At 45.0% G+C, this 21709-nt stretch overlaps 1 protein-coding gene across 2 annotated transcripts in view; it reads left to right on the top strand.

Moving 5' to 3' along the window:
* DHX15 (DEAH-box helicase 15) overlaps positions 1-21709 on the top strand; it is a 297726-nt gene that overhangs the window by 101759 nt on the left and 174258 nt on the right. For both annotated transcript variants that reach the window (XM_030191241.1, XM_030191239.1), the window contains exons 7-8: positions 4898-4984; positions 20748-20897. In XM_030191241.1, the coding sequence (XP_030047101.1) occupies positions 4898-4984; positions 20748-20897 (237 nt within the window). The remainder of the gene's footprint in view (positions 1-4897; positions 4985-20747; positions 20898-21709) is intronic.

The following is a 21709-nucleotide window of genomic DNA, read 5'->3' as shown; positions in this document are numbered from 1 at the left end:
CAGGGCGGTACAAAGAGTCCACGGTTGGCAATCGAGACAGCTCTGCTCATGAGTTGGGCAGAAAGGTATCTAGTGCAGATTTTGATGGCGCACGTGGCCAGGGTGGACAACGTGAACGCGGATTTTCTAAGCAGACATGTTGGACCCCGGAGAATGGTCTCTGCACCGGTCGGTGTTCGACCAGATAGTTCTAAAGTGGGGAATGCCAGTAGTGGATCTCATGGCGTCGGCACAGAATGCTCAGGTTCCTCGGTATTTCAGTCAGCGTCGGGATCCGCGAGCGGAAGGGATCGATGCGTTGGTCCTTCCGTGGCCTCAGCGGGTATTGCTGTACGTTTTTCCCCCGTGGCCCTTGATAGGTCGAGTCCTACAGAGGGTAGAACGTCATGCGGGTCCGGTGTTGTTGGTGGTTCCGAATTGGCCGCGCCGGCCGTGGTTCGGGGATCTGATGCGCTTGTTAGAAGGCGAGCCTCTGCGGCTGGGGGGGCTCGGTGCTGTTGTGTCATGGTCCAATTGTCATGCCGGATCCGGATCTGTTCTCTCTTACGGTGTGGCCCTTGAGAGGGAACGGTTGAGAAGGAAAGGGTTCTCCCCTCAGGTGATTCAGACGATGCTGCAGTCTCGCAAACATTCAACGTCTTTGGCCTATGTGCGTGAGTGGCGCATATTTGAAGATTGGTGTGGGGACCGGGCGTGTGTCCCTTCGACAGCTTCTGTGTCGTGCATTTTAGATTTCTTGCAGGACGGTTTTTAGAAGGGCCTTTCATTGTCATCTTTGAAGGTGCAGCTGGCTGCTTTGGCGTGTTTTCGGGGTAAGGTGCAGGGCAAGGTCGGTTGTGTCTTCCCCGGATGTGGTCCGTTTTTTTGAGGGGGGTGAAGTTGCTTCGTCCTCCTCAGTGGCTGGTAGTTCCTCAGTGGGATCTTAATATCGTTCTTGACTCTTTGGTGGGTTCTCCTTTTGAGCCCTTGGAGTCTTGTTCGATAAAAGACCTTTTTTTTTTTGTTTGTTTGTTACATTTGTACCCCGCGCTTTCCCACTCATGGCAGGTTCAATGCGGTTTACATATTATATACAGGTACTTATTTGTACCTGGGGCAATGGAGGGTTAAGTGACTTGCCCAGAGTCACAAAGAGCTGCCTGTGCCTGCAGTGGAAATCGAACCCAGTTCCCCAGGACCAAAGTCCACCACACTAACCACTAGGCCACTCCTCCACTTTACTGTGAAGGTGGTCTTTTTGGTAGCTATATCGTCGGCTTGCCAGATTTTGGAACTTCAGGCTCTTTCATGTAGGCCTCCGTTTCTGTGGTTTTCTAAGGAAAAGGCTTTGCTGCATCCAGTGCCTTTGTTTTTGCCTAAGGTGGTATCCTCCTTTCATGTCAATCAGGTGATTTCGTTGCCGGTCTTGGGGGACCGGACGGGGGATGCTTCTCAGCGTTGTTTGGCGAAATTGGATGTGTTCAGAGTGTTAAAGGTTTACTTGCGCAGGTCGGAGGAATTCAGGTCTTCGGACAGGTTATTTGTCCTTCATGGGGGGGGAGGGGCTCAAGAAGGGAGCGGCTGCTTCTAAGGCATCTATAGCTCGGTGGTTGAAGGATGCCATCTCTTCGGCTTACATATTGCATGGCCGTACGGTACTGGTGGGGCTCAAGGCACATTCCACTAGGGGGATGGCGGCTTCTTGGGCAGAGAGTAGTTTTGTTCCACCGGTGGACATTTGTAGAACGGCGGTGTGGTCCTCCCTGCATTCTTTTGTCAAACATTACAGAGTGGATGTACAGGCAAGGGAGGATGCCAGTTTTGGAGCTGCAGTCCTGGTACGTCCCAAGCGTCTTGAACGGTCTGGAGGATTGCTGAGGAAGGTGAAATTAGGCCTTACCTGCTAATTTTCTTTCCTCTAGATCCTCCAGACCGTTCAAGAGCCCACCCAGTGTATTGGACAGTTCAGTATGATAATTTCTTTAGACTTCAGTTGCTGATATTTCTAGTAGCTCCTGTGATTTGGGTCCTGGAGTTTTACTAAGGGCAGTTTGTGCCCATCTGCAGTTGAATTCCCCCGTCTTAAGGGGAGGAGATCTGAGTGTGGATTCAGTGGTTTTGTTTAGATGGAGGTGTTTTGTTCCTCTGCTTTGTTATTGTTTTACTGGTTAGTAGAAGGTCTGCACAGGCTACTTGTATAAGAAGTTTTAGTGTTCTCAGGCTCCCTCTGCTGGTAGGAGTGCATAACCTAAGCGTCTTGAACGGTCTGGAGGATCTAGAGGAAAGAAAATTAGCAGGTAAGGCCTAATTTCACCTTTGTCTACGTCAAATCCCATCTTAGTGTGAACAGCAGAAATATTAGCATTTGCTTTCACACTGCCTTTTTTTTTTTTTTACTGGGTTCCATGACACTTCTCATGAGTTCTTCTTTGTCACCCATAAGGTTGGCCACAGCAGCGATGACATTCAGGTGATTAATTTAGCTGTAGGTTTGGTGCTTCATTTCTCTATCGAAAAGGGTTCAAAGGCATGCTACTCGGCTCAGCATAGAAGTTGCAGTGGTAGTTTAACTGGATGGCATAAGAGGGAGAGATTTTTCACAGTCCTATATATTCCCTTTAGAGATGTCTCCTAAATAATTGGGTTTCTGATAGCTTCCAATTCGCCTCATGATCTAACAGGATTTATTTATTTTTGAAAGTGTTATATAATGCATAAATATACATGGGGCTAGATTCTATATATGGTGGTCTATAAGCTGTCCCTAAACTTTGGCGCGGTTTATAGAATTAACGCTTAAGCGAAGAGGTGTGTAAATTTAGACATGACCTTGCAACTTAAGTGTTAATCTTATAAACCATGCTGAAGTTTAGGCATGACCATTTGCTCCAACGAAAACGTGCAAATGCCCATGCCTAAAATTACATGTGGAGCACTTTCTACAACTACATGCGTAACTCAAAACCACTCCCCGAAACGCCCATGACATTTCTGCACCCCCTTTTTTGGACTGCATTTAAATTTTAGGCGGGGATCCCATGCCTAACTTTAGGCAGGTAAGTTCCAATAAATTAGTGCCAGTAATTGTTAAAAAGCCAATTATTGGCACTAATTGGATCATTCTATTAAATTGCGCATACGCAAATCAGGAACACACTTAAATTTGTTCGGGCAACTTTTGGCAACCTTTATAAAATCGGGGATAGTGCCACTAGGTAGTTTACATTTAAAAAAATGAGTTCAAGAAAATAGAAAAAAGCTACATTGATGATAGGAAAGGGATGGGAACAATTGGCCTCTACATGATACATTGAAACCCTCTGCTCAGTGTGCTGTAGCGGCTAAGAAAGCAAATAGAATGGTTAGGTATTATTAGGAAAGGAATGGAAAACAAAAATGAGGATGTTATGATGCCTTCTTATTGATCAATTTTGCGACCGCACCTCGAATATTGTGTTCAATTCTAGTCACCGTATCTCAAAAAAGATATAGTGGAATTAGAAAAGGTACAGAGAAGGGTAACAAAAATGATAAAGGGGATGGGACGACTTTCCTCTGAGGAAAGGCTGAAGCAGCTAGGGCTCTTCAGTTTGGAGAAGAGATGGCTGAGGGGAGATATGATAGAGGTCTATAAAATAATGAGTGGGACAGGTAGATGTGAATCGTTTGTTTACTCTTTCCAAAAATATTAGGACTAGAGGGTGTGCGATGAAGCTACAAAGTAGTAAATTTAATACGAATCAGAGAAAATATTTCTTCACTCAACTTGTAATTAAACTCTGGAATTTGTTGCCAGAGAATGTGGTAAAGGCGGTTAGCTTAGCAGGGTTTTAAAAAGGTCTAGACGGCTTCCTAAAGGAAAAGTCCATAGACCATTATTAAAATGGACGGGGAAAATCCAGGGCCGCCGAGAGACTGGGCCAGACCCAGGACAAAGCCACCCCTGGGGCTTCCCCCACCTGAGGTTGCCGGGCCCCCCCTCCACCCGCCACCGGGCCCTCTCTCCTCCCCCGGGCCCTCTGCACTGACCTTAAGCGCCTCACCTTTGAAAGCGCAGCAAGCAGCGACAGACCACTCCTTCCTTCCGTGTCCCGCCCTCGCGGAAATTACGTCAGGCGAGGGCGGGACACGGAAGGAAGGAGTGGTCTGTCGCTGCTTGCTGCGCTTTCAAAGGTGAGGCGCTTAAGTTCAATGCCAGGGAGCGATGGCGGGCGGGCCGGACTGTGGCGCCGGGCCCGGGGAATTTTGTCCCTCCTGTCCCTCTCGGCGGCCCTGGAAAAATCTACTGCTTATTTCTGGGATAAGCAGCGTAAAATATATTGAACTTTTTTGGGATCTTTCCAGGTATTTGTGACCTGGATTCACCACTGTTGGAAACAGGATGCTGGGCTTAATTGACCTTTGGTTAGTCCCAGTGTGGCAATACTTAGGTACTTTTGAGAGTTTTGCTCCTCTTTTATTGATCAATTAGCTATGCAGTCAAGTCAGAACAGGAGAGGAATTTGGCTACTCCGGGTTTTTCAGATGCTGTATCCACTGTAATCCACTGATTAACTTAGGAGGAGCAATTTTACTCAGTCTGAAGTTCTTTCATCTTCGAATGAATGAGAGGTTCTTTGCCCTTGGAGGAAAAGGCTCAGTGCCCCATTCTGGGTTTCTAGATCTTCCCATTTCTCTAGCAGTTCATTTTATGAAGGTCTGTCTTGATCTTAAGACTTCTATAAAACCATTTGTGCTGCATTTGAATCTGTGGTCTTCAGTTTCAGGCCACTTTTGAGCCTTAAATACCTGTCTCAAGTATTTATACTAGAAAGTAGAATTTACTTCCATCTTTTCTGTAAAAAAAAAAAAAAAGGTTAGCAAACTTGAGTGCCGATGCAGTATTCTACCGCAACTGATCTCACTTATTTTTCAACAGGTAGTTGTGTCCACCAACATTGCTGAAACATCCTTAACTATAGATGGTGTTGTATTTGTCATTGATCCTGGATTTGCTAAGCAAAAGGTAAGCATAATTTGACACTTTTTTAACTTCATGATTTACTTCTCTGAGAAATATGCATGGTCTTTTGATTACCGCCCCTCCCCTTCTGCAGTTAGTATCAGATTGTTGATATAATTGTTATCCAAGTTCTGTAGAGTCAAAATTCACTGGCCCTGGGAGGGGGAAGGGATGGAAGAAATCTCCACCTTTGCATGATGGCAGCATATATGTTTCAGGTTTAGATGTATAGGTAGCAAATTCTTAAAGGAGTCATGATTTGTGGCTCCTCTAAGAACTTGCAGTAGCTGGGGTAGATAGGAAATATCAGGTAGTTAGTTGTGAATGAGGGTTCATGTTGTCATAGTCTGGCAGAGGAAGTTTCGGTTGAGCTTGAAAGCCCAAAGGAGGAGGAGGAAATAGCCAGGCCATACTCCTCATTTCATCCCAAATCCTATGTTATCTGAAATGTTCTTTTTCTGTGCTGATATAAGTTTGAATGTAAGATCCTTATGTACATATATCCTTGACATGAAATTTTGCTGCTATGTTGTATACTCTGTGTGCCAGCATTTGCTCTGTTTCACAGAAACTCACTTGTCTATTACTTTTCCTTCAGAATGGTAACTGAATTGCCATACTTGAGTTGGCATTCTGTGAACTCTTTTGAAAATAGAATATATTGTCTATGCCAGACCAGTCTGGACATGTGGGTTGTGTCCCCCTGCCAGCAGACGGAGCTGGAGAAATACAGCTTGGAGTAGACATCACTCCCCCTTATAGGAGGCTGGTGTTGCCTTCAGCGCCCCTATTTCTGTAGCTCCAGCAGATGGTCCAGACATGTGACCTGGTATATAAGGCTGTAGGCCTAGATTGCCAGAGGAACATAGATGCAGGCAAACAAAACTTTAGGGCTGATTTTCTCCTTTCCTTGGAAACAGACTAGAGGGCTAGGATTGGCATAAGGTCAGTCCACAGAAGTCAGGGGTGCTAAACCTGCTGGTGCCATTCCCCCTCCCCCCCCGATCCTTATGGGGGTTGTGACTACAGTGTCTATCGTCATCCACCCCTAGGGAGGGGGACCAGAGGCATGTTTCTATTCACATAAATGACTGGATTACTCCTTTATTAAAATTATTACATTGGCTTCCAATTGAGACAAGTATTCATTTTAAAGTTTGTACAATTGTATTCAGTATGTTTGAGAGGGCACCATTATACATGTTGGATGGAATTTGTATTCCAAATTTAGAATTAATTTAGAACATTACTAGATACTTGTTATTGCATTGTAGGGCAACCTTCGAAAGCTAATCAAGAAATGTATTAAGTTATGTCCAATAAAAAAGGTATCATCTTATTTTCTTTTCCATGTTTTATTTTGTTTGATTTCTATTGATAACCTATAGATCCAAGAGAAATTATATTTCTACATTTTCATATCAGGCTACTAGTATCTGGAATTTTGTCCTTAACATAAGGAAAATCGATAATTACTTGCTTTTTTGGAAACATCTGACATCTTTTTTTTCCTTAGCACCAGCACAGATGACTCCAGCGACTAGTGGGTTGTGACCGTCTACCAGCAGGTGGAGATAGAGAACACTGAACTCAAGTGCCTCATGGGACGGAAAGTTCCTGGCTATGCAATATTCTCTTATTTCCAGCAGGCGGATGGATGGTTTCTCCACTTGACTCTTGGCTTCTTCTGCTGCTTGCTCCTGGCCTTTGGTTTCAGCGTAGTGTTGGGGTGTGTGGCTAACCGGCGCCACATTCTTGTTGCCTCCATTCCCTTCTCTCACAGTCTTAAAAAAAAAAAAAAAAAAGTTTTGTTTGCTCTTTAAATCCATATCGGTCTGCCTTGTATCAGCTGTTTCAGCTCCCGTTAGTGGTGGAGGTTTTCTTCTCCGTGAGTTGCACGAGAGAGTTGGGTATTCTCCTGCAGTGTCACAGACCTCAATCTGGACCCTGGCTAGTGGCTAGTGTGCTCTGGCCGGTAGTGTGTTTGAGGCGCTAAAGGCAAGTGTCGACTCCTTTGATGGCAACAGAGCTGGTGAAATGCTGTTCCAAGCGTAGAGCAGCGTTGGGTCTTTGCCCGGGAGGCTGTACTTCATCTCCAGGGGCAGAGGGAGTTAGGTCCTTGGAGGTTGCCAGTGTTTCCCACGCAGCCTAAGCACGCACCTTGCCTGCTCCTCTCAGTAATGAGGCGGTGGCCATTTTACAGCGTGAGTCTGAAGTGTTTCCCCTGAGGGTTCAGTGTCGATTTCAAGACCTGCTAGTAGACGGTCACAACCCACTAGTCATTGGATATATCTGGTGTGCCTAAAGGAAATAAAATTATCTGGTAAGACACAAGTTTATGATTTAGGATGTACTTGGAGTTGAAATGCTAATCATCTGTTTGTTTTATTTTGGGTCCCCACCCTCCCCCATTTCAATATAAGGACAGACATACTTAATCGTTAGGAAACTTCTGATATCTTTTTCTTAGAATATGTTAAAAATGTTTTTCACCTTTATTTCTCCACTGTACAGCCCAACTCCATGGAGTGTTGTGCTCCTTCCCGGCTCATTTTAGCAGGCACAGGGCGGCCGTTTTCTTGGGCGCGCATGCGTGCCCGAGGGCACCATTTTTCCTGCTGCGCCACATGGCAAGGCTGAAGTGCCGGCACTCCCTTGGGGCCCGATTTGCCTGCGATTCTTGCAGTTTTATGTGCAGGCCTTTTAGAAGAGGTGACTGTGCAACTGGGGTGGATCGCTCCCAGTTTCTTCATAATTGGTATTTAAGGACTTCTGAGAAGGAGGCTTGGGGTGGTTTGCAGACTCCTGTGGGAGTCCTCGGGTCTCCCACAGCTTCCCAAGGTCGGAGGCCCAGTAGACCCATGTAGCTGTTCTGTGGCAGCGAGAGCCTTAAGCTGCAGCTTGTAAACTACTATCTGAAAGTCTTCTGGTGGACATTCCTGTGCCTCGCTAGGTGATTTATGGTTTGGTTGCACCCTCTTACAGTTGCATTAAGAATATTTCTGGACCCTCCTCAAGGAGATTCAGGGTGTGTGTACATCTTTAATGGAGGGGAGAAAGGAATCAGAATTAGGAATCCTGCTCTAGGGTTTTTGCTCTTTCCCTCTCTCAGAGCATGGCATTACAGATGGGGTTTAGTTAGTCAGGCTTAGGGCTGTTGACTCCATATTTCTCTGAGAAATGTTACAGTTTGAGGCTAGTGCACTCCTCTCAAGTTTTTTTCGGTCTCCATGGTAATCTTGTACCCTCTGTGCTGCCCTGGTGGCATTTGCTCTGTGTGCAGTGTTTACATCAAATTAGTTTTATTCAGGAAGGTGGCTGGCCTTTTAGCCTGAAGGTTACAGGTTTAAGGCTGGTTTATCCATCCTATTAGAAACTGGTTTCAGCTATGTTTCCAGTGGGGCATATTTTATTTCATTCTCCTACTGCTTGCCTGGCAAAGCAGCTCTTGCATGACTGGAACAGTTTTCACTACACTACCGTACTAAAGATTGCCCTCCTCTCTCTTTTTGCACACTGATACTTGCCACATCTTTGCATACTAGCCCCAGCTACCCCAGTATCTGCATCATACCTGGCACATCTAATTGCTTCTTTGGCATTTTTGGCATCTTTTCATGGTATGGGGCACCTAGATTTCATGAGGAGTGGTTCAGGAACTACTTCAGTGTAGAGGTAGCTTAATAGTTATTGCAACCAGCTGAGAGTGTGCACAGAGATCTAGAGGTGCCGCTTCACGACCCACTGCAGCTTGCTATCTTTAGTGTGCAATGGTGAAGATACCATGGTTCAACGAAGAACTGAAAAAGATAAAAACACAATCCAGGAAACTCGAACGAGCTTGGAAAAAAATAAAAGACGAACACACACTCAACGCATGGAAACAAATACAAAGAAAATACAAATACGCAATAAGACAGACCAAAAGATCATACTATAAAACTAAAATAGGGCCAGATTACAAAGACATGAAGAAATTACACCAACTCGTGAACAAACTACTAGACATCACCTTGGTCACCACAACCAATACAGACATCCCATCTGCAGACAACCTTTCTGAATACTTCAATGAAAAAAATGCAAATCTACGTAACACGCTACCACAGGACAACACCGATATCGAAAATTTCATCACTGGCTTGGACCCAACCCCTGGTGAATACCCAGCGGACCGAACCTGGTCAGACCGCTCACCCAGGCGATTAATAGGTTTTCCAACTCTCGCTGTAAATTGGATACCTGCCCCAGCTACCTAATAAAATCCGCCCCCCACCGCTTCATTGCAGACCTTACATCCCATTTAAACTACATGCTTCAACAAGGTCTCTTCCTGGTATGGTAATACCATAACAAACCTCTGTAAGCCACATTGAGCCTGCAAATAGGTGGGAAAATTTGGGATACAAATGCAATAAATAAATAAATAAGGAAAATGGCAACATCCTACTCACCCCAATACCAAAAGATCCCAAGAAAAAATCAAACGAAATCACTAACTACCGCCCAGTAGCATCAATCTCACTGGTGGTCAAAGTGATGGAAAGCATGGTAACCAAACAACTTACTGATTATATAAACAAATTCACTATATTACATGAATCACAATCAGGATTTCGCCCCCTCCATAGCACTGAAACAGTACTAATTACCCTCCTAGCCAAGTTCAAGCAGGAAATAGCAACAGGCAAAAAGCATACTTCTCCTCAAATTTGACATGTCCAGTGCGTTCGACATGGTAAGCCATAAAATACTACTAAGACTCCTAGATTACTTCGGGATTGACGGACACATACTTAGTTGGATCAAAGGTTTCCTAACCACTAGAACGTATCAAGTGAAATCAAGCTCAAACATATCACCACCGTGGAAAGCAGAATGCGGAGTACCTCAAGGATCACCATTATCACCGATCCTTTTCAACCTAGCCAAATCCTTATCCAGCCAAGGCCTTAACCATTTCATCTTTGCAGACGATGTCACAATATACATTCCTTACAAATGTGATCTGACAAAAATTACCAACGAAATCAAGCTCAGCTTGAATATCATGGACTCATGGGCAAACGCATTTCAACTAAAACTCAGCACAGAAAAAACACATTGTCTCATCCTCTCATCCCAATACAATACGAACAAACCCACAAACATGAACACCCCAGATTATACCCTCTCTGTCAGACAGCCTGAAAATTCTCGGTGTTAAAATTGACCGTAACCTCACATTAGAGAACCAAGTGAAATCTACAACAAAGAAAATGTTCCACTCAATGTGGAAACTCAAACGCGTGAAACCATTCTTCCCGAGGGAAACATTTCGCAACTTGATTCAATCAATGATACTAAGCCATGTAGACTACTGCAACAGAATTTATGTAGGATGCAAAGAACAAGTTATAAAGAAACTTCAGACCGCTCAAAACACAGCATCCAGGCTTATATTTGGAAAAACGTGATTCGAAAGCGCCAAACCCCTCCGAGAAAAACTGCACTGGCTCCCAATCAAAGAACACGTTGCTTTCAAAACCTGCACTCTGGTTCATAAAATTATCTACGGCGAAGCCCCGGGATACATGACAGACCTCATAGACCTACCAACCAGAAACACAACAGGATCAACATGAACCTACCTAAATCTCCGCTACCCAAGCTGCAAAGGACTCAAATACAAGTTAACCTATGCATCCAGCTTTTTCTACATAAGCACACAACTATGGAACGCATTACCAAAAGCCGTGAAAACAACTTATGATCACCTAAACTTCTGGAAATCATTAAAACCTAACCTGTTCAAAAAGCATACCGTTCTGACCCAATTTAAATGCCTGTACCCTGCAACACAACGAAACCAAAGCTTGTAATGGACATATAATAACTCTTTTTCTCTACCATTCTCTTCCTCTCGACGATTCCCTAATGTGTCTGTACACACGAACCTTATTCTATCACAGCATTACTGTATTTGTTCATACCGGAATTGGCGAATGCCTTTTTGGTACTATGTAAGCCACATTGAGCCTGCAAATAGGTGGGAAAATGTGGGTTACAAATATAACAAATAATAAGACTATGGACTCTTCCCCAAACTTTTTTTTAGCCCAGATATGCTAACCGCTGTAATGACGTTCTCTAGCAGTGAGTTCTAGAGCTTAACTATTTGTTGGGTGAAAAATATTTCCTCCTTTTTGTTTTAAAAGTATTACCTTATAACTTCATTGAGTGTCCTCTATTCTTTGTACTTTTTGAAAGAGTAAAAAAAAAATCAATTCACTTTTACCCATTCTACACCACTCAGAATTTTGTGGACTTCTATCATATTCCCCCTCAGCCTTCTTTTTTTCAAGATGAAGAGATCTAATCTATTTATCCTTTCCTCATATGAGAGGAGTTCCACCCCTGTTATCATTTTGGTTGCCCTTCTTTGATCCTCTTCTAATTCTGCTACATGTTTTTTGAGATAAGGCTGCTAGAATTACATGTAATACTGAAGGTGAAGTCGCACCATAGAGTGATGATATTTGTATTATTTTCCATTCCTTTCCCAATGATTCCTAACATCCTGTTTGCATTTTTGGTCACCGCCGCACACTGGGCAGAAGATTTAGTGTATTGTTCACGGTAATAGATCCTTTTCTTGGGTGCTGATGCCTAAGGTGGACCCTAGCATTAAGTAACTATGATTTGAATTATTCTTCCCAATGTGCACCACTTTGTTTGGCCACATGAAATTCAATCTGCCATTTGGATGCCCACTCTTCCGATTTCTTAAGGTCTTCCTGCAATTTTTCATAGTCCACGTGTGTTAACTTTGAATAGCTTTGTGATCTGCAAATTTAATTACCTCACTTGTTACGATTTCCAGATCATTTATAAACATGTTAAATAGCACGTCCCGGTACAGACCTGTGTCACTCCCTTGTTCCCCCTCCTTCAGAAAAATGGCCATATAAACCCTATCCTCTGTTTTCTATATATTAACCAGCTCCTAATCCACAACAAAACATTGTCTTCTATCTCATGGCTTTTTCCCAGGATCTCAGAAATGTTAAGGGCATCAGGCCACATGGCATCCACAATACAAACAATACCCTTGGCACATCTCAATTTGAAATGGGCCCAATAGATCTTATCCACACTGCAGACTCAGGCCACTAGGAATCTTTGGGGCCTAGTATCTGTTACCAGTCCTCTGTGGGACTCTGTCCTGTAGGACAAAACATTCTAATCTGTCAGTGAACACACTTTCAAGTCAAATATAGGTGCATCCAAACTGAGTTGGGGAGCTTTTGTAGATGGGTTTCATGCTCAAAATGTGTGCATTCAGGAACAGTTTCATCAGATAAATTTCCTGGGTTGCAGGGCAATATGAAATTCTCTAAAGGCGTTAAGAGATTGGTTGTCCAACAAAATTACCTTAATTCAAATTAGGTTGTCAGGTACTATGTGAACAAGCAAGGAGAAACAAGATCTTCTTTGTCATCAAGCAGATGAAGCCATTACGTATGGGTTGTGTCCATCAACCAGCAGGGGGAGATAGAGAGCACTCAAATTTCACAGTGCCACATGGTCAGCTAGCTCCATTGCCTCTTCAGTATTCTCTATCTCCCCAAGCAGGGTGGTTGCAGCTTGATCAAGCTCCTTAAAAAATCTGCCTGGGGGTGGCTCCTGGCTTGCCAGTTGTTAGCCGTGGTGTTAGAGGCTATAGCAGCTTCACTTTAAAGGCACATAGGTAACCCTTTCCCTGCCTTACCCATCCCCCCAGTGGATGTGAGCACATTAGTTTCACTTTCCCTGCTCTTTCCCACTCTATACTTGGTGGATGCAGGCACATTGGTTCGCCTTTCCCTGCCTTTCCCACTGTTCTGTACCTCCGGAGTTGATTTGATTGCCTCTTTTGCTGTTTTCTCTACTTTCCTCACAGCGTTTAAAAAAAAAAAAAAAAAAAAAGCAAGAGGTTTTCTTCAGTTTCTACAGCGTGACCAGAGCTTGTATACTCGGTCCAGTGAGGTTAGAGTGTTTTTCTGACTCCTCCGGGGAGGGCCCGCGATCGAGACGTTTTTGGCGCGAAGCCGCCATTTTGAATTTTCCGCCGTTTTTCGGCGATGGCTGCACAGAGTGTTAAGCGCTGTTCCAAGTGTGGCAAGCGCAGATCAGCAGCGGGGCTCTGTAAAATGTGTTGTTCAGGCATAAGAGCCGGCCCGAGCATGGCGAGTGATGATTCTTCCCGCTCGGTGGAGCTGGCAGCGGGCGCCATTTTGAAAGCACCACATGGCGCGACCCCCGCTGAGGCCGGAGGGTCTGGAGACTGGAGGGGGCCCTCGAATTGAGGCTGGCCAAAGAGCTACTTGCCACGGACTGGAACCGGGTGCCCAGGGTGAGTTTTTCTCCCCTGACTTTGTATTATTGCTTCATAATGCAAATATGCTTAAAAGAGCTCAGCCACAGGGGCCCCCCTTACTGCCCCTCCAGTGGATGCAGGCCTGGGATTGCCCTCTGAGGCGTTTTTTCCCTGATAGCTGGCCGCAAGAGAAGCGCAGAAGGGTAAATTCCCCCTCAGAGAGTGGCGCACCCCCCTTTTCCCCACCCCCCGTGGTCGGGATGTGGTGACTCTGAGGGGTCTGGCAGGCCCTCGTGGCCAGAGGAAACAGAGGAAGGTGCAGAAGGGCCACTGGATCCAGATGATCTGTCCGCGGTGAGGATTTTCCACCGCGAGGAGCTGCCAGCGCTTATTTCAGATTGTCTTACAGGTCCTCTCTATTGAAGATCCTGGGAGTGGCGTGGCCTCCTCTGGAAATCCGAGGATGACAAGTACCAAAAAGCCTGCTCGAGCCTTTCCTTTGCATGACTCCATCCAAGAGCTTATTTCAGCTCAATGGGCTGACCCCGAAGGACCTTTGAAAGTTTCCAGGGCTATGGGGCAATTATTCCCTCTGAGTGAGGAGCATTTGGTTCGCTTTGCAATGCCTAAGGTGGATGCCCTAGTCACAGCTGTGACAAAGAGAACTACCCTCCCGGTTGAAGGAGGTGTTGCCCTGAAGGACATGCAAGACCGTAGACTGGAATCAGCACTTAAACGGTCCTTTGAAATTGCTGGTCTTACTATTCGGGTGTCTGCATGCAGTTGTTATGCTGCTGGAGCCTGCCTGGCATGGTTGCAACAGGCAGTGGAACAGCCCGGTGATGGAGCGGAGCCCTTGTCTGAAGTGGCTCCGCGAATGGAGTCGGCCTTGTCCTTTTTGGCTGACGCCCTTTACGATATTGTCAGAGCTTCGGCTAAACAGATGGCTTGATTCACATTGGGGTGGTTTCCACTGGTGCCTCTCGCCGATTTCGGCTGCGGCCGCTACTCCATTTACTTTGTGGTGCCGCGAAAAGGTGGTCTTTTCGCCCTATTCTGGACTTAAAAGAATTAAACAAGTCCCTAAGAGTGCGGCATTTTCACATGAAAACCCTGCGCTCCGTCAGTGCGGCGGTACAGCCAGGAGAGTTTCTCACGTCTCTGGACCTGAAAGAAGCTTGCTTGCACATTCCAATTTGGCCCCCGCACCAGAAGTTTCTGCGGTTTGCGGTGTTGGGAAAACATTTCCAGTTTCGAGCCTTGCCTTTTGGCTTCGCCACAGCTCCCCGAACCTTTTCCAAGGTAATAGTGGTAGTAGCTGCTTTTCTCAGGCAAGAAGGTATCAGGGTTCACCCGTACCTAGGCGACTGGCTCATCAGAGCGGACTCCACAACAGAGAGCCATCAAGCTACAGCCAGAGTGGTCTCAGTACTGCAATCTCTGGGCTGGGTCGTCAATGTAGCCAAAAGTCACCTGACCCCTTCGCAATCTCTAGAATATTTGGGGGCACGGTTCGACACAGAATCGGGATATGTATTCCTACCCGAGCAAAGGCGGTGCAAGCTTCAGAATCAGGTCCGTCTGCTCCTGAGGATGCCCTGCCCTTGAGCTTGGGACATTGTCCAGCTGTTGGGATCGATGACAGCCACCTTGGATTTGGTGCCCTGGGCGAGAGCGCACCTGAGACCTCTGCAGTATTCCCTGCTTCAACAGTGGTCTCCAGTATCTCAGGATTATCAATGCAGACTCTCTTGGCTCCCTGCTGCCCGAATCAACATGGAGTGGTGGCTCTCAGACAGCATGCTGCGGCGAGGAATGCCGCTGGCGCTCCCCGATTGGTGCCTAGTGGTGACAGATGCCAGCCTGAAGGGCTGGGGCGCACATTGCAAGGGGAAGCATGCCCAGGGTCTTTGGACACCCGACGAGTCGGAGTGGTCCATTAATCGCCTAGAGTTGAAAGCGGTGTTTCAGGTGCTTCTGGCCTTTCAAGTGACCCTGGAAGGATTGGCTGTCAGAGTGATGTCGGACAACACGACAACAGTGGCCTACATAAACCGACAAGGCGGCACTCAGTGCAGAGCGCTGGCCGCGCAGGCCGAACAGATTTGCCACTGGGCCGAGCTGCATCTTCAGTTTCTGTCGGCAGTTCACATTGCAGGTCAGAGCAACGTGCAAGCCGATTAAGCAGGCATCAGATCAATTCAGCGGAATGGGAACTAGCAGACGAAGTATTCCTGCAGATATGTGCCAAATGGGGCAAGCCCGTAATGGATCTTATGGCGACAAGCTCAACTGCCAAAGTCCCGTGCTTTTCAGCAGACGGAGAGATCCTCGCTCAGCTGGGTTGGATGCTTTGGCTCAACCCTGGCCTCTGGGCCTCTGGTATGTGTTCCTTCTGTGACCCTTGATAGGGCGTGTGCTCCTGCGGATTCGGCTTCACCCAGGAGAAGTGGTTCTCATCGCCCCGGATTGGCCCAGGGGGCCTTGGTATGCGGACCTCCGACAGATGCTAGTGGAGGCTCCCCTTCCTTTACCTCTGGTACCGAACCTGTTGTTGCAGGGACCGGTGGCCATGGAGGACGCCTGCCGTTTTGGTCTTACGGCATGGCTATTGAGAGGGCGCAATTGAGAGGCAAAGGCTATTCCAATAATGTTATTTCCACTCTCCTGCAGGCCTGCAAGCGGTCCACTTCCGTGGCTTATGCCAGGATATGGCGCCAGTTTGAGGCTTGGTGTGTTTCAAAAGCGATCACACCCATGCGGGCTCCTGTCTCGCCGATTCTGGACTTTTTGCAGGATGGTGTACAAAAAGGCTTGGCCTATAATTCCCTGTGGGTGCAAGTGGCAGCATTGGCCTCCCTTCATGGTAAGGTTGCAGGCGTGTCTTTAGCTGCTCATCCAGATGTGGCACGGTTTCTTAGAGGGGTGCTTCGTCCCTGTCCTCCCGTGCGGGCACCGTGTCCAGCTTGGAACCTGGGGCTAGTTTTGAAGGCTCTGCAGGGTTCTCCTTTTGAGCCGCTATGGCGAGCTTCAGAGAAAGATTTGACACTAAAGGCCGTTTTTCTGGTGGCCATTACTTTGGCAAGACTGGTGTCAGAACTCCAGGCGCTGTCCTGTCGAGACCCATTTCTGCAATTCTCAGAGTCCTTCCTTCATGCCTAAGGTGGTTTCAGCGTTTCACCTAAACCAGCCTATTTTTCTACCCTCTTTTGTTAAGGAGGAGTTTCCAGAATCCTTTGGGTAGTTGCACCTGTTGGATGTGCGCAGGACTCTGTTGCAGTATCTGCGAGTTACTAATTCTTTCAGGACTTCTGATCATTTGTTTGTTTTACCATCAGGTTCTCGCAGAGGGTCTCCAGCATCTAAAGCCACTATTGCCTGCTGGCTCAAAGAAGCTATCTTTTCAGCTTATCTGCTTGCCGGCCGGTCTCCGCCTGTAGCATTTAAGGCACATTCTACAAGAGCGATTTCTTCCTCTTGGGCTGAAACTGGAGCCCTCTCTCTTCATGAGATTTGCAGTGCAGCAACATGGGCTTCGAAGCTCTCATTTGCCCGACATTACAGGCTGGATGTGGCTGCTAGGAGGGATGCGCGTTTTGGAGCACAAGTGCTAGCGCGTGGTGTGACTTGTTCCCACCCTATATAGGGATTGCTTTGATACATCCCATATGTAATGGCTTCATCTGCTTGATGACAAGGAAGGGAAAATTAGGTTCTTACCTTGGTAATTTTCTTTCCTTTAGTCATAGCAGATGAAGCCATGAGCCCTCCCTGTATGATTGTCTGTAAGAAGTGAATCTGTTTCAGGTTCTGTTCTTATTTTCTGAAGTTCTAATCCTTCCTTGGGAGAAAGTTGGAAAACAGTCTTCAGGATTCTTGTTCACTTATAGGAGGATGAGTTCATTCCCTCCAGTTCATGTGTAGGAGGTTGAGTTCATTCCCTCCAGGAGGATGTGTGTATTCCCTCCATAAATACAAAGAGGAGGACGAGTTTATTCCCTCCAGGAGGATGTGTTCATTCCCTCCTTTTGAGTTCATGCCCTTGTTATGAGGCCATCGTTCGCTGTGAGGAAAGTTCATGTTATTCCCATTGCGGTTTGTCATACTGCTTTGGAAGCTTCAAATACTGAAGAGGCAGTGGAGCTAGCTGACCATGTGGCACTGTGAAATTTGAGTGCTCTCTATCTTCCCCTGCTGGTTGATGGACACAACCCATACGTAATGGCTTCAACTGCTATGACTAAAGGAAGGAAAATTACCAAGATAAGAACCTAATTTTCCCATACCTTCTGTGCTTGGAATTTGTGAGAATATAGATATGGGCCATATCTCATGGGATGTAGCTCTTCCTCAGGCAAGGACAATATTCTAGTGGACTATTGGCGTCTAGTCTTCCTTACATATGAGTGGTTGTTGATTAGTGGCATCGCTTACAAGATGTTTTGAGAGTGGTTGCACCCCCTGGTATATAGTTTTGCCACTCAGCTCAACAAGAGAGTTCCTTAGTTCTGTTCCGAGGATAGGGACGTATGGTTTTTGTATGCATATTCTCCCTTTCCTCTGAGTTTCAGAAGAGTTCTTGCTATTAAGACAGGACAACCATGATTCTTATAACACTGTATTAGCTGAGGCAAGTAGGGTCTCTCTTCTGCTGGAATTTTCCTTCAGAAATTCCATGTTTTCCAACACTGATCTTGCAGGATCAGGGAATGTTGTTTCTTTCCTCAAGTCCCTAGATCTCACAGCTTAGATGTTGAGAGGTTAATATTAACTTCTCTGGACTTCATGGTTTTTCTCAAATCTTGTGCTAGAAGAGATTCTACTAGGAGATCATACAGTTTTAAGTGCGAAGATTTGCCTTCTGGTGTGACAGTAAGGCCCTAGATATCTTTTCCTGACTTACAGAAAAACTGCTGGAACACCTACATCTGAGTTAGGTCCCAAATCCAGCTCTATTAGGATATACACATTAAGTGCAATTATGTTTATCTTCTTCATTTTGCTACTAGGTTTGGGCCCCTGGAAGCGAGTCCCCAGTAGCAGTCTTTTTGGTGAGATACTTCTCAGAGCTGCAGGTCCTCTTGTGTACGGCCCTTAATGTTCTTCTGCAGGCTCAGCATTCCTTTGCACAATTCCTTTTTTTCCTAAGATTCTTTCTCTTTTCCATGTAATGCATTCTGTATTCAACCTTTTATCCAAGCAAGCTCATGGGTACTTTTGATGGGGCCTTTCATGTCTTAAGAGATCCTTTAAGCATTGCTCAGGTATTAGAAGCTGGTGATATCCTTACATAAATTAGATAACCTCTTCATTTTATTTGTTTTATCCAGCGGGCTACTTGAAAACAAGAGAGCTCCTATTTCTTCCATCTTTCCCTAGATTAAGGAGGCTATCAGTTCAGCTTGTATTTTGAATCAGATGAAGGTGCTGTCAGGCCTGGGAGTCCACTCTACAGGAGGCATATGTGATGTCCTGAGCAGAATCTAGGGGTGGTTATGCCAGATGAGATCTGCAAGGGAGCAGCCTGATTGTTGCATTCCTTCATAATGCATTTTAGTTTGAATGTCCAACCTAGGGAGGATGGCACCTTGTCAAAGTGGTTGTTAAAAGGGCCTTATTTGCTTCCTACTTGGGGTCCTCAAGCTTTGTTAAATCCCACTAACCTGAACTGGTATAGCAGGGTAAGAAGGAAGGGGAGATTTGTTCTTAGTTGATGACTTTTTTCCTTGAGTCCTGATAGACCAATCCAAAACCTACCCACAAAGATTAAGGTCCTCGGGGGGTCTTCTTTCAATTTTCTGACTCTGGGCTTAGATTTCAAAGGGCTCGGAACTAATTTTTAAAATTGCAAGGCTTTGTATGGTGGTGATTGGTGTTCCTTTTAGGTATATTTGTAGTGATATGACCTCCAAAATGACACAGTGCTCCAAGTGAGACATTACAGTCATTAGTGAGGCCCCACGTAGAGTATTGTATTTAGTTTTAGGACATAAGACTTCAGACGGTTCAGAGGAAGGTGGAAAAATGGTACAGGCTTTGTTCTGTGATACACATGAGAAGAGACTGGAGGACTTGAAATATGTATACACTAGAGAAAAGGAGAGAGAGGTGATATAATAGACATTTAGGTATTTGAAAGGTATTAATAGTCAAGCAATCCTCTTCCAGAGACGTAGGAGCGGTAGAACTAGAGGACATGAATGGAGATTGCAGGAAGGTAGACTTGGGAGCAATGTCAGGAAATACCTTTTCACAGAGAGGATAGTGGACATCTGGAATGCCCTTCTAGGAGAGGTGGTAGAGCAAAAACAGCGAATTGAAAAATGCATGGTATAGACACAGGGATGCTTAAGCAAAAAGAAAGAGGATGGAAACGCAACATTACTGTTGAGATGTTATCTTGGGGAAGAGTAGTGGGAACTGAGGCCAATGCATGAAAGACTTCTATGGTCTGTGTCCCGCAAATGGCAAAAGACGGAAAGAAGATTTGCCATCTCCAGCATTATGGGAGCAGAGGCAGATACTGGACAGACTTCTACGATCTGTGATCCGCAAATGACAAAAGACTGCTGAAGCTTCAGCAACTCCAGTGTTATAGATCACTTTATTGTCATGTGCTACAAGTGAGGGTGCTGTGAAGCTCAGGGGGGAGGGGAAGACATATTGACTGGTAAGTTGAATACTGTCAGCAATACTTGGAGATGAGTGGTTGTAACCAAGATTCCATCATGTCTTTCTGCCTATATGATTGGCATGGTGGATACTTGGCAAGCAGCACAAAGTGGAAGGCACAGCTCTGGCCACCTTGATAGGCAGGCTGAATGTACCGTTGGGGTCTTTATCTGCTGTCGTTTACTGTGTATTCAATCTAATCTTGGGCAGTAGCATACTGACAGATTCCAGGGCTGCACCATTCTTATACTGGTGATATCATTGAAGGCCTGCCTGTGTTCTCTGCGTCTCATCAACTTGTTGGGTGCATAACATGCTTGTCTGGGCTCACCTTGCAGGGCTCAAGGAAAGAAGACAGGTAAGAACAGATTTCACCTTGCAACTCAGCTGGCCACATAGATGTTGGTTAGTTGCAGTCTTATTTCTTCATTGTCTTGATGACCATGAGTTACCCCCCCCACCCCACCATTCTCCCATATATAGGAGAGTACAGATAGGTTGTTTGAGTGGTTTTGCACTAGATAGTCTTAATTAGCAACTCTACTTTGGCATTGTTCTGTCTTTAGGTATTTTGTTTGCAAAGAACCTTACCAAAAGGGTTTTCACTGTAAAAACGAATGGTAAATACTTAAGTTGTTTAATGTATATTTCATTTTACCATTTATGTTCAAAGGCTTACCCCGCCCTCAAACACTCTTTTTCTATATTAAGGGTTTGAGCCAATTCCTTACCATTTTTCCCCAATTCTTTCAACAGGTATACAATCCTCGTATCAGAGTAGAATCTCTTCTTGTGACTGCCATTAGTAAAGCTTCTGCTCAGCAGAGGGCAGGGCGTGCTGGTCGTACCAGACCAGGCAAGTGCTTCAGACTTTATACAGAGAAAGCCTACAAAACTGAAATGCAGGTAAGTTGTTTTTTTTTTTTTTTTTTGAAGTTGGGTATTTAGTTTTTCTTTGTTTTTAAGTAGTCTGATAATTTTTAACAATTTGTGAATCATATACATTGCTGAAAAAAATTTGTGAACTACTCTCAGGTTATATGCACTTTAGCAGAATTTATATTCAAAATATGATTTTATCTAATCAAACTGTATAATTACACAGGGAATTTCAAACTTAAATATTGTAGATTCAACAATTCCTAGAAGTGTGAATGTTAAAAATATACAACAAGGTTCCTTTGTTCCGTACAAGAACCAATGATGGTAATGGACTCCTAAATTAATAGTGGTTTCATCAATAAGGTAGTATTTACTCTAGCAGGAGCTTTGAGGTTCCTATTTATGTAATTTGTTATAGATTCTTCATTGGAATCTTTACTAACCGAGGGGGGAGACACCCACAAACTATATTTTTAACATTCAAACTTCTAGGAATAGTTTTATCTAATCAAAACCATGATGATGGAGAGAAAACCCCATTGGATAGGTAACTCATAGAGTATACTTCAGCAGAAAGATTTATTTGCAAGAATTTGGTATACTGTTCTTTACAAAAGCATGAGAGGTTTACAATTCAGAATTTAAATTCAGAGCACAAACAAAATAACAATTTTCTGAGACACAAAAAAAAAATTCTTATTATATACCCATTGTTCCTGAATGTAACTCACCTTGAGCTACAACTGAAAGGGTGTGAGCAAAATCCAAATAAATAATAAAATAATAATTACTAACACCTGTTTCTACAAAATTTAGGGCATATTGAAAGCCTGGGT

The sequence above is a fragment of the Microcaecilia unicolor genome, chromosome 2 (genome assembly GCF_901765095.1).
Source record: "Microcaecilia unicolor chromosome 2, aMicUni1.1, whole genome shotgun sequence".
NCBI lineage: Eukaryota > Metazoa > Chordata > Amphibia > Gymnophiona > Siphonopidae > Microcaecilia > Microcaecilia unicolor.
The sequence above is the reverse complement of the archived record's forward strand: the minus strand, read 5'-3'. Positions and strand labels throughout refer to the sequence as shown.